This window comes from Mustelus asterias, chromosome 26, assembly GCF_964213995.1.
Source record: "Mustelus asterias chromosome 26, sMusAst1.hap1.1, whole genome shotgun sequence".
Lineage (NCBI taxonomy): Eukaryota > Metazoa > Chordata > Chondrichthyes > Carcharhiniformes > Triakidae > Mustelus > Mustelus asterias.
This window is the reverse complement of record NC_135826.1, coordinates 6796547-6810601: the sequence shown is the minus strand read 5'-3', so window position 1 is coordinate 6810601 and position 14055 is coordinate 6796547. Positions and strand designations below refer to the sequence as shown.

The window sequence follows — 14055 nt, the reverse complement described above, 5'->3', positions numbered from 1 at the left end:
CACTGAAAGAATTCCTCTGTTTAAAAGTATCTGGGGATCCTTCAAATGCACCCAACAGAGCAGTCACGACCTTAATGGTTTATCTAAACAGCAGCAGTCCCTCAGTACAATACTACAATTTCAGCCTCGATAGGCTTAAATCTTCTGGTGTTCAATCGCCAGACCAATATGCACATTAGGGTGGAATTCCTGACGTGCTGACCTATTTGAGAATTGCCTGGAAATTTCAGCTGCCAATGGGCAATTTCCCTGCTCGCGAATATCTTGGAAACTTCAAAGTTCCGATTTATTTACCTGAACCGTTACACAAGAAATGTTAGACAGAAAAACTTATTCTAACCACCAACTGCAAATCTGACACTCCACTCACTCACAATGAATCCCCTTGACCATCTGATTACCATCTCACCCACCTTACCCAACCAATATCACAAACTGGGTCTTTAAACTAATCATAAGGCAGCTAGGCATAAAATGGGGCTGTGCCCTGTCTTTCCCCTAACTTTACTCTGCTGCAATGGAGCTCATTGAGGGACACTACACTTCGCATTTCTGGTAAAGCTGGCTCAGGACACTTGGCAAGAAATGCGGAGTCGCGTCGAGTCAGGGAAAAGCTCGAGTGGAGCGACAGTCCAATGATGATTGCCGTTCTTCAGAAGATCTGGGCCATTATGTTCTTAAGTCTAAGAGGCTTGAATTCACAATCTTCCATTTCAGAAATGAGAATTTCAAGAACGAGCCTGCATTTATTTAACAAAATTACTGTGGTTGCTGATGGGACTTTTTGTTTTTAAAGTTATTTTTACAATCACATTGAAGGTAGAAGAGAAAGCAAACCAAAATCTCCTTTTAAGATTAATGTCACATACATAACAATTGATTTATGTATTCATGTGATGAATGTTGCCACTTTTAATCTTCAAACACTGGAACATTGAGAATTCTAGAACTAAACCATTAAATTGAGCGGAAGACATAACTAATCTTCTTTTTACAGTTTCCCATCTGCTTAATCATCACATTGAAGTGAACTGAAACACAATATGGACAGTAACAATTATCTCTTCTGAAATGCACCAAAGCTTGACTAATGAGAATGTTAAGATTTCTCGCCAGCATCAGAGTGTCAGCTGTTGAAATTCTAAAACATGGTAGAACCAGCCAATTGTCTGTTTTCGTTAAGCAACTTGGAACAAAGCATCAATCACCCTTATTTGCCTGTAATACACATTACTTCACTGAACAGCTGCACCCACAGACCTGCTTTACATATTAAGACATTTTCACAAGTTAAATATTTCAACCAACCTTATGGACAAAATATCAGAGAAAAGAAAAATATGCAGAAGATCCATTTGGGATAAAGATTATCATCCATACATCAAAAAGAGTTCCATGAATTAAACTGGGGGATTTCAGAGTATATTCACAAAAAACTGACGTGACACCTCCAATCATACTGATATACAACACTGTACCCTTAATAAAAAGCTTGGTTGGATTCATTACAAGTAATCAATAAGAATTATTACTAAAATGTATTAATTTTTGACCGGTACATGTTTAGATAGAGCCAGCAAAAACAAGTTATGCTAACAATTATGCTCTTTGGCTATGAGAAATGGATCTACAAGCTTTGTTCATGATTACATACAGACTGAAATCTAACTGCTGCTTTAATTTTGATGTTATCAAAAATTAAGGCTAAAGAGATAAGTAGTAATATTTAAGTATTTTCCGGTTTCTACCCCTACCACAGTATCAAAATAGTAAATGGCATTCCACGTGACCATGACATGTGTTAACTATCCTTCCTTGTCCTTCTTGACCCGCCTGCAGCCTTTTACACAATTGACCACACTATCTTCCTCCAACACTTCCTCACCGTCGTCCAGCTAAGCAGTACTGGTGTTTTCTGGTTCCATATATACCCACCTAATCCTATCTAGACTGCCACTTGCAATGGTTTCTCTTCCTGCTCCCACACCATTATCACTGTTGTCTCCCAAGGATCTATCCTTGGCCCCTTCTATTTTTCATCGACACACTGCCCTCAGCAACAACCTGAAAGTACAGCATCAGCTTGCAGATATATTCTGATGATTCCTAGCTTTACCTCACCACCTGTCAACTCCCCCTTTTGCTTATGTAACATTCAGCAACAGATGAACAGAAATTTCCTCCAATTAAACGTTTGGAAGCCATAGTTATCAATCCCCACTCCAAACCCCATCCCTCACTTGTCCGCCCTTAAGACACTACATAAAACGTAAATCGTTGGTCAAGTTTTTCATCAACACACACACTCCCACTACACAATCACACCACACACCCAGTTAAAGGCACCTTTATTAAGCAAACAATGCTGGCTTATAGCAGCTACAAAGTTGCATTTGTGAAGGACGCAAGTTTTTTATTGTGAGATTCCATGGAATTCTGAGATCATGGCTAAGACCAGTTTGAGACCAGATGTCGTCAGTCACGTGGCTATGCTGAAAATATACATGATTCGAACTAATAGTCAGAAAATCGGCCACAGCAGCAACAGCCATACCACATCTCTCTTTCTCTGAAGCTGCCCTCATCAAAGCTAAACTGTTTTTGATTTAAAAACCCACCAGAAGCCCTCATTGCTACAAACCAAGAGTTCTTAGAGGAGGATTCTGAACCTCAGCCAGTCACGACTGATCCTGTGAGAAACCTAAATACCAGTAGCTACTGTGGAAAGTGACCCTTCAACTGTACGCAAGCACCTGGACAATCCACAAATTTGTTTCCTCTCCTCCTTCCTCCCTCTCCCCCCTCCCCAACTTTACTTTTTACTTGGCCACGTTTTAAGATTTGATACTCTGCAGTTTTATTTCTTTTCTGCATGCTTGGGAGGAGATATGTACGTGTTGTACATTTTAAACTTTGTTAATATCTGCAACATACCCCAGGTTGAGTTTTAGCAATAAAACTAACTCTACTTGTTAACTTAAGTAACCTGGCTGCTTATTTCTTACACTGAGTTATACAAAGTTTAAGTGTATATATATATATATATATATATTTATATACATAGTTAATTGGCAATATTGCCTTTTTAAATTCAAACTCTGCTGCAGACTAACCCAGGAGTGGGACAGTGGGATAGAGAGAAGTCAGTTCATCCCTCTTAACCTGGTCATAACAATCTCCTTATATGAATTAGTGAGATATTTTGTTTCATAATGCAGCTTGGACACCGAATTACATTGAAGGCACTACATAAATATGGTGGTATATAAATGTGAGTTGTTGTTTTAAACTTTGCTTACACACAACAGCCACTGCACTTTAAAGTAATCTGTTACACATAATGAGAAAGAGGAGAACACCAGCCCAACCCTCAAGAATCCAATGGCACTGTGCTGACGAGAAACCTGGCTGCCCTGCAGCAATCTTAGCCCAAGGGCAGCCTTAATTGATTTAAAGTGGGATTTCCCACCTCCACCTGGGAGAAACTTCCACTGTGGCTGGCAGCACTGTCGTCCCAATGCCGCCTCAGTAGCGCAGTGGCCACTGCTCGGACATTGGGCAGCTTCTAAAAAAGGTTTTAGAGCCTGAAATAAAAGTTGGTATTACCATTTTGCAAAAGGATATGACAAAAATCAAAATTTAATGTCACTTACAAAACCATTTGCGAATTCAATTTTAGCATTGGTAACTTCAGCTTTGAACTGCGTAAAGAACAGATAGGACTTTCCCTGAGGTCTGCAAAGGAAAAAAAGTCAAAATCATCCATAGTCAACATCAAGTTATTTTGACAAGTATTGGTCCTAATTGTTTATAAAAATGTTTTCCTTTTAAATTGCAATCCTCCCTTCCATTCCATCCTACCCATTTCCAATTAATGAACAGGCATTATTCCCTACCCACATAGGAAGCAGATAGCTCCAAGACCTCTGCAATACCTCTTGGCAATCAGCTCAGGTGGTACAAACATGCAGCCTAGTTCTCCACGTGATCATGATAATTTCAGTGAAGTACTTGCCTGTGTGAAATGACCACTCGGACTATGGAAAACAGTCATCAGTAAAATTATGAATTTTGTCTTTCCAAATGTTGATTGCCTCTTGGGCATTTTGAACTGTGTGAAATTATAGTGGTGGGCATAGGTCTTCACTAATGATGGGAGCAAGCACAGCAATTTGAGAGGACTGTTGATTTTTGTTTAGAAAATACAGGTGAAGATATTCTTTGTGGATCTATTTCAGTAATTTAGTATTAATAGATCTGCAAAATCTGCAGACATCAGCTAGATATGAAACGTAGTGGAATGGCTGAACCATTGTGCAGGCTAGGCAAGCACACACTATAAATATTCTCTCCAAGATCAATACTCCTACTCAATTAATTGAGAAATAAATACAGACAAAGATTTTTATTTGCATGTTGCGAAAGTCAGTCCATAAAAATATTTACCCCCATAGAGATGTCTTACCAAAATGCAAACTGAAAACAGGCAAACTTAACTTTATTTTCCCTCCTGGAAAGTCTAATTTATATTGTTAACTTGATGCTACAGAAAGCAGCAATAACTGATATTCTGTTTTATTTCTAAGCTTGGATTACTTGCTCAAGGAGCTTCACTGAAGTTATTAAATGAATTTCAAATAGGCTTAACTATGTCTATTTCATGTAATAGTTCTTATTCAAAGCACTCTCATAAATTCTTATTCACTTACCGCCAGACAGAGCAAGAGAATAGCTTGTTGTCCTCACTGATGCCTACGCTCATATGCCATCGCTGCAGGGAGAAAGCAATTACGATTCATCAAAGACGTTTATAAAGGAAAACCTTCATTATTGCTGTGTTATAGTCAGTTAATTTATAACAATCACAGCTGCTGTAAAGTCTTGAAAATAAAGCTGCAGTCTTTCAAAATATGGTTCCCTAAAAGCATATTGACACAAATTTCTGTGGGGAGATGTTAAATAAGACAAAAACACAAACTGGCAGCAGAATATTAATTCAAACATATGTAAAGGGATAAATGATGGGTAAATATAAACATGTTTAATCCTCACAATCTAAAGATTCAAACATGAAAGCATCTGAAGTTTCTTTAAGCAAGTGTGAGAAGTAAGCAAGCACAAGGACACCAGCTCATCACTGATTACAGCTAGACTCACAGTTTGCACTTGAGAAGTTGATGCAGTGAGGAAATTTGGTGCCGTGAGGAAGGGGGTGCTGTTCATTTAAGTGGCTACCTTATAAAGAGACTTCATAAAAGAGCAGCAGGCCAGGAGACAAAACTTAACTCAGTCCATGGTTCCAGAGGTGACTGGCCAGGTTCTGAGAAAATCAAGTGAGACATTACAGGAAAATAGGTAGTTGATTGGTTAGTGAGTATTTTTCTCATTTAACTTTCAATTGCAAAGTTTTAATAGTAGTAGAGGGTTTACAAATAGTGGTCAAAATTATTTGACTGTTGACTATTTCCTATTTACCTTAACTGGGGAATTTCAATCAGGGCAAGTGACATTGAAATAATAAGACTATAAAGCACATACAGGACTGGAGACATTAATCAATATTTAATCAGTAAAAAGAATGAATTAAAAGCTACAAAAATGGCATGTTAGGTGATGTGCGGCAGCTTCAGAATGTGGGAACATGGGGACACCTGAGAGATCCAAAGTCTGCAGTGTCTGCGGCTGCAGGAACTTTGGCTCAGTCACTTGCCTGGAAGGCGAGCTACAGACACTGCAATGCATCAGGGAGGGGGAAACAAAAGATCTCATTCCAGGAGGTGGCAACACCCCTTAGGATAGGATTGTTCGATTTGGTCCATATTGAGAGATGGGGTGGGAGGAGGGTAAGGAGATCATGGAGAGAGACATAGAGAAGCCTTAGCCTTTGTAACTGAAACATGTTCAAGGCTTTTGCAGCCTGAACAAAGAGCAGGGGTTGCAAGGCGGATGAGTGAACTGACCATGGCACAGTGGTACAGGAAGCCATTCAAGCGGGGGGACAATTGTAAGACTATAGTGGTAGTAGGGTACAGTACAGTCAGGGGAACAGAGTTTCCTGCAACCAAGAGCAACAGTCCAAAAGGTTGCGTTGCCTGCCGTGCAAGGGTTCTGAACAACATTTTAAAAATTCATTTGTGGAATATGTGCATCGCTGGCTGGACCAGCATTTATTACTCATCCCTAATTACCCTCGAGAAGGTGGTAGTGAGCTACCTACTTGAACCACTGCAGTCCATGTGGTGTAGGTACACCCACAGTGCTGTTAAAGAGGCAGTTCCAGGAATTTGACCCAGTGACAGTGGAGGAACACTGATATAGTTCCAAGTCAGAATAATGAGGGAACTTCCAGGTGGTGACGATCCCATCATCTACTACACTTGTCCGGCACAGTGGTTAGCACTGCTGCCTCACAGCACCAGGGACTCAATTCTAGTCTTGGCCACTGTGTGCGTGAAATTTGCATGTTCTCTCCATATCCGCGTGGGTTTCCTCCCACAGTCCAATGTGCAGGTAGGTTGATTGGCCATACGGGATTGTCATCAGTGCAGGCTTGCTGAGCCGAATGGCCTCCTCCTGCACCACAGGGATTCTGCAATTCTACATGGTAGCAGTCATGGGTTTGAAAGGTGCTGTTCAAGAAGCTTTGGTGTGCTCCTGAAGTGCACCTTGTAGATGGTACATAGCTGCCACTGTCCATTTGTAGTTGAGGGAGTGAATATTTGGGGACTGGATGCCAATCAAGTAGGATGCTCTGTCTGGGATGGTGTCGAGCTTCTCCAGAGTTGTTGGAGCTGCACTCATCCATGCAGGTGGAGAGCATTCCATCATATGCTTGACTTGTGCCTTGTACTTGATGTATAGGCTTTGGGAAGTGGGGAGGTGTTATGCGCCACAGGATTTCCAGCTTCTGACCTGCTCTTGTGGTTATGTCAGTTCAGTTTCCGATCAATAGTAACCCCTAGGATGTTGATAGTGGGAGATCCAGCAATGGCAATGCCATTGAATGTCAAGGGTTGGTGGCCAGATTCTCTCTTGTTGGAGATGGTCATTGCCTGGCACTTGTGGTGCAAATGCTGCCGGCCACATATCAGCACAAGTCTGGATATTGTCCAGGTCTTGCTGCATTTAGACATGGAATGCTTTAGTACCAGCAAAGTTGCAACTTGTGAACACTGCGCAATCAGCAAATATCCCCACTTCTGACTTTTTGACAGAAGGAAGGTTATTGATGAAGCAACTGAAGATGGTTGGACCTAGGGCACTATCCTGAAGAACTCCTACAACGATGTCCTGGAACTTAGATGACTGCAACAACCACAACCATCTTCCATTATGCTAGGAATGACACTAACTAGCAGAGTTTCCCCCCCCCCCACCGAATCTCATCAACTCCAATTTTGCTAGAGCTCCTTGATGCCACATTTAGACAAATGTGACTGCTCCTTGATGTCACGGGGCAGTCACTCTCATCTCACCTCTTGGAGTTCAGCTCTTGTCCATTGTTGGACCAAGACTGTAATGAAGTCAAGAGCTGAGCTGCCCTGACAGAATCCAAACTGAGTGTCAGTGAGCAGGTTGTTGCTTAACAGGTTACCATCACTAAATGCTCCACTATCAACATCTTGGGAGTTAACACTGACCAGACACTGAACTGGGCTAGCCATATGAACACTGTGGTTAAGTAGCCCACATCCTGACTCCACAAAGCCTGTCCATCATCTACAAGAACATGACAGAATATTACCACTTGCTTGACGAATGCAGCTCGAAAAAGCACTTGAAAAGCCTGACACTATCCAAGACAAGGCAGCCTACTTCAATGGCATCCAATCCACAAACATTCATTCTCTCCAACACCAATGCACAGTGGCAGCAGCATGTACCATCTGGAAGATGCACGGCAGGAACTGACCAAAGCTCGTTCGACTGCATCTCCCAAACCCACAATCACTCCCACCTAGCAGGATACATGGGAACGCTGCACCTGGAAGTATCCCTCTAACTCACTTGGAAATATAACCGCCATTCCTTCACTGCCGCTGGGTCAAATTCTGGAATTCACTCCCTCACAGCGCTGTAGGTGTAATTACACCACATGAAATGCAGCAGTGTCAAAAGGCAGCTCACCACCACCGCTCAAGGCCATTTGGGAATGGGCAATAAACCTAGCCTAGCCATCGACACCAACAGCTCATGAATGAACTTTAAAAATGATATCGTGGAATAGCAAGTGCAAGGGGCCAAATAGCCTACTCCTGCCACATGTTCCCAAGTTGGTCATGGATAATGTGCTGGCTTTCAGGTTTCATGGAAAAATAGATGGGAAGAAAGATGAGTTAATGGAAAAAAATGTTTAAAATTCACAGTCAAAATCTGCAAAGAGAACAAATAAACCTTACATTATGATGACATAGTAGTATGTGATCCCCAAAGCACCAATAAAATCTGACTTCTTTATATACTGTACTTTGGAAGTAGAAACATTGAAGATACAGTATTTAGATAAGTAAAACAATTGTTATCATTGTTTTGTGGTTCAGGTAAATATTTATATCTACCGTGTTTTCCAGTTCTCACTTGTGGTGAGGCATTCTGATGTCACTCTATAATCCAAAAAAACTCCCAAATCCAGAAATGACTTGGTTTCGAGCATTCTAGGCAGATAGGTTACATGTACTAGGACCCTGGGTTCTGAACTACTTGTTTTTTCTAAACTTAACCTCCAAAACATAAAGTGACTTCTTATTACAACTTGACATACAAAAGACCAGACCTGACCTGCTTCCTTATTTATCTAATCATGATTAAAACAGATTAGGTACAGAACAAAGTGAAATTATGAAGGATAAATGACTTAAAGAATGAGCTGAGTCTACTAAAATAGCAATTTATTAACAATCTTTAAATCAGGAAATTTTGTGTAACATACAAACAATGGGACAAACTCCACCAGATTTAGAGCTAAGAGTATAAATCGGTGTTAGTGGCAGTTTTAGGTATAACTGAACTCAGATTGGCTAAGATTAAGTTTCTTCTCTCCTGTTCCTCAAAAAGAATCTATATTGCTCAGTGATGTGGAGAATATTGTGGCAACTGAGAATTCTACTCACCTCTAAATGAGGCAATTTTTTCCAATTTCATAAGCACCACTTGATGGAGAGAGATATAGCACATCTGTCCTACATCTTGGATGCTGGTACACATTTTTTTACATCATACTGATAACATTGTGTAGCATAACTGTAGTCAATTCAGCATACCACCACAGAGCAGATGGTCACTCAAGACTGCAACCCTGCTTAAAAAATGCTGACATAATTGGTGTTTAAATGTTTGATGAGCTTTGTTTACATGTGCTGCGATCCACTTTGTGCAATTATAATGCAGAACTTATAACATTGTACTTTAGGCTGTCTGCCTGCACTGTCCAATGGCATTGTATGACTGCATCATCTTTAAATATTTTGAGCGGCTCCCGCCCTAAATACATGCATTAATTCATTTAACCACATGCTAAGCAGTTTCAATTGTTCGTCACTTACCTCATTGGTTCCTCCTTGAGATGCATATGTGAATGTGCATTTGTGTTCACCCTAAATGGAAACAAAATGTCAATTTTCTTAATAAGATCATTTAACGTGAAATCATATTTATTGCTTGCAATGCACAATTTTGGTTCAGATTACAATCCTTTTTTAGTAGGTTAGAAAAGCCATTCAGGATATCAAAACTGGATTGCAAATCAGTGAGAACCTCTACCTACCCACTTGTGCAAATTAAAAAGAGCAAAGGCAGATTAAAACTATGCATTGCAATCAAACATTATTGCTTCAGTTTTTACTACTTCCAGTTTTTAATCCATAAATCAACAAATGCAATAAACAAAGTTCTCAATGCCAAGTTCAAAGCAATTTCTCATGTTATGGGTGGGATATCACGTTGGGGTGGGTCACTTTGCTGCAATAATCAAAGATGATGCTGCTATCAATGCTTGGCCACCACAAGTCAGTTATCCTTGTGGTAACATTTTTGACAGGACCTTCTTAAATCCGATAAGATCAGGAGAGTCGTGAGACCCTGCTTTCATGGTCTGGGTTCATAAGGAAAATCAAAATGAAGCATGTTTTTGCCCTTTTGCTGAATATATTTTAAAAATTGGAACGTGGGGCACACATTCCCATTGGAAGGGAATTGGTACCAGTTGTATGTTAACTCACATAGGTGCTGGTGAGATCAGCATATTAGCATTAGAAATATTACAGAATGTTGGAAGAAATCCTAATTTGATGTACTCAACTTTTTCGCCCCTCAGCAGCATGGTGGCACAGTGGCTTGTACTGGTGCCTCACAGCGCCAGGATCCTGGGTTCAGTCCGGGTAACTATCTATGCAGAGTTTGCACGTTCTCTGTGTCTGCTTGGGTTTCCTCCACAGTCCAAAGGTGTGCAGGTTAGGTTAATTGGCCATGCTCATTTGCCCCTTAGTGTCAAGCAGATTAGCAGGATAAATATCTGGGATTACAGGGATATGGCCTGGATGAGATTGTCAGTGCAGGCTCAATGGGCTGAATGGCCTCTTTCTACACTATAAGGATTCTATAAGTAGTAACTATGAATGCCAAAATAACTGTTTAAACCAATTAAAGAATTACCAACTTCACAAAATGATAATTCATTCAGAGCTGTCTTATGTTTGAAGATTTTACTTTCACATGTCCGACTTGGACCTTGAAAAATTTGTCCAGAGCTATGACTGTTGCTGCATTTGACTGTGCAAGTTCAGTATATCCACTGTGCTTACGATACCAAATTTCAAGATAATGTGCCTGTTCATTTGAGTATGTGACATGTGCTTGCATGAGAGAGAATGAAGAGAAAAGTAATGGTTTCTGCATCTGTTCTATGCACTATGAAAACTATTATATGCTTGGCGAGAGTAGGGCAGGAAAGAGAAAAGGGGATGAAAAAGGCTTCATGTTAACATTCAAGCATCATTCCAATGCAGGCGAATTCTGAAATCAACTAATTATATAGGTGCTTAATGATATTTGGAAGCAGTAACTACAAGTCCACAAGACAGAAATCCATTTACTAACACTTATGAAATGAAGGTAGAGGGAAAGAAAAATCATTCCTCATTGTTTGCTTTCAAAGTAAACATTACAAAGTCCGAGGGTAGCAAACAGGAGCACGAGGCATCAAAAGTGACGGGGGAAGACAGTCAGGAAGGAGGAAACAGGTTGAGGACAAGTGGCTTTTAACCTTGAGCAACGTTATTTGGCGAATGTTGAATGAGGAAAGGAAACAAATGACAATGGAGAGGGAGTAAGGGAGAGATGGCTGAACAAAGGAAAAGGTATAGGGAGGGGTCGAATATGTAATCCAAAGAGTAAGAATCGTCATGATGAGTGTGTGGGATAGGAAGGAGGATGTGCAATTTGAAAGGAGCAGGATGACTGATTGGGAGCAGATGTAAAAGGAACAACTGTGAACCGCGTTGTCCCAAAAAACTTACTCCACCCCAAATGCAGCCTACCAGCCCCTGGTAGCTCCTTTCTCCAGAATACTTTGTTCTGCCAAGAATGTTGCTCACATTTTGAAGTTGTGCACCCAACATAATGTTAGGGCAAGAAAAAAAAACAGTCTGTACTGCAATCATTATTTTTCCCAGCTTCCTGAACTAAAAGCATCAGATATAGTTTTGTGGCTAAAGGGATGAAGGAATACGGGAGAAGGCAGGATCAGGATATTGAATTTGATGATCAGCCATGATCATAATGAATGGTGGAGCAGGCTGGAAGGGCCAAATGGCCTACTTCTAGTTTCTATGTTTAAGTTAGATAAGGATACACCAATAACAGAAACAAAAGTGCACGTATCATGATTTAGCGCCAGTAATGTAAAATATGGTGGAACCATTATTTAAAAATGTAACTAGCCAGTACAGTCAGTCTGACAGAGGGAATGTTGGAGTTAATCCCACTTTCATCGTTCCTATATATTCTCACACCCATGTTCCAACAGTACATATCAGATAGCAATTACAAGAATTGTCATGACTTTTCACTCCCTACTGCCCCAAACCCAAAAGCATTTATGTATTTATATAGAGCATTTTACATCCTCAGGCCAATCCAAATCAAAAATAATTTAGTTGACATAAAGTGGAGTTTAATCATTGTGATGTACTCAAACTCAGCTGCCAATTTACACACTGCAGGATCCCATAACAGCAGCAAGAAAAATGAGGAGTTAATCTGTTTCGGCAGCATTAGTTGAGGGATAAATGGTGATCAGGACACCAAGGGAACTTCTCTTCAAATACTTGTCTTGCTGAATGGGGAGACGGGATCTTGGTTTAATGTCTCATCTAGGCGACAGTGCCTCCCAATAATATAGCATTCCTTTGATATGTAGACTGGCACTTCAGTGCAGACAGGGAGGGAGCAAGGTCACTCAAAATCTTGGGAACCCATACCTGTCCCAAATACTGTGGAGTTAAAACTCCAGTGTGTGTCAGTGGTTGCTTCCCTAATTGCTTCCGTGGCCAGAAGCCAGCCTAATTGATCAGAAGCCTCAAGGAGGTGGAGGGGTCGAATCATGGAGGTTTGTCAGACTGCACATCTGGATCTAGGAAGTAGTTGTGAAAGCATTTTCTGAATCCAACAAGCCCTCACCTCAATGAAGCTATCACACAGAAAACCAGACCAATAGTTAAAGTCAATGAATGACCATGCACCTCGGCTTCATTATTATATTTTAAGTTCTAAACCACCTCCCTAGTCAATTTCGTCGCCCAATTGACTTTCAGATTCAGTTAAGATGGAAATGGGAAGGCTCAAGGCGGGTTTGGGTAAGGAAACAAATTTTTCAGACATTAACACTGTCATCTGACCCAAACATGCCTTTCTGTTCAGATTAAAATTCAGTTCCACATATTCAAGTCATGCAGCAAAGTTTGAACACACTCTTCTTACTGAGGTGAGTGGTACAATTGAGTCAAGCACATTTACTGCCAACCAAATAGAGATGAGTTGTCTTGTACAGAATAAACATCAATTTGTAGTATTTTTGTCCAGTTACATCCTTTATTCCATAACTATCCTATAAGTATTAAATTTTATACAGTGATGTAAATCTATTGCTATGTTGCCAATGACCTTGAAAGATCAAATCAGTAGCCAATCTAACAACCTAAACAATGAAACAATATTTGTCAACATAATTTTTGCAAAGTAAAATTGCATGGGTTATATATTATAGAAAAAATTACTAATTGATCATATTAATTCGATAAATATACTTATGACATGTGGGAATGAAAATAATGTATTTGCTGACTGAGTTACCAGAATGACTACCAATCTGGTAATTCCAATCACCCCTTGAATAAACAGATCTCTCAATTACAATGATAGTTGTGAATTGCCTGTTAACAGCCATGTAAATCTGTGGGCTGGTTACCCACTGCATTAAGAAAATAAAGTAGGGCTGTCAGTACACCCTTGGAAAATCTGCCTCTTTATGGTTATGAATACAATTAACAGGTTGGATTCCATTTACAAAACTCAAAGCTGCAATGGCAGAGAAGCAGGAGGCAAGTGTCATTGTGCTGTTGCCAGGACATTTTTTTAAAAAACTGTACTTGTGACACAATATGTTAATTTTAACATTCTCCTTAGAAATTGCAGAAACCACCAAATGTTCTATTATTTTCTGCTGTCATTTTTCTTTGTGCTTCATGAATAGCGAGATGTGATATCAACTTAGAGCTTATTAATTTCGAAGGATAGTCATGAGATTTCAATTAAATACATCTCCTTGCTCTTTCACTCAAATACATTGACATAATCCCTTGCATCTGCAGGCGCGCATTTAGTGTTGATATCACATTATAGAAGGGGAACAAAAATATACTTAAACTTTAGTTCTGTGTCAATTTGCTTCAGCAAAGCTTTTAATTTACCTTAAATTGCTTCACTAGTGCCACCAGTATTTAATTTAGCTGTAAAGTTCAAAATGTTCACCCAGAAAATCCATATTTATACAAAGGCAAA

General features: G+C 40.0%; 1 protein-coding gene across 1 annotated transcript in view; it reads right to left on the bottom strand.

The window, feature by feature from the left end:
• The window catches only part of mydgf (myeloid-derived growth factor), a 43733-nt gene that overhangs the window by 20933 nt on the left and 8745 nt on the right, over positions 1-14055 (bottom strand). Inside the window, exons 2-4 of the mRNA XM_078198133.1 lie at positions 9543-9593; positions 4710-4771; positions 3654-3735 (exon numbers count right to left, since the gene is read on the bottom strand). Coding sequence (XP_078054259.1) covers positions 3654-3735; positions 4710-4771; positions 9543-9593 — 195 coding nt within the window. The remainder of the gene's footprint in view (positions 1-3653; positions 3736-4709; positions 4772-9542; positions 9594-14055) is intronic.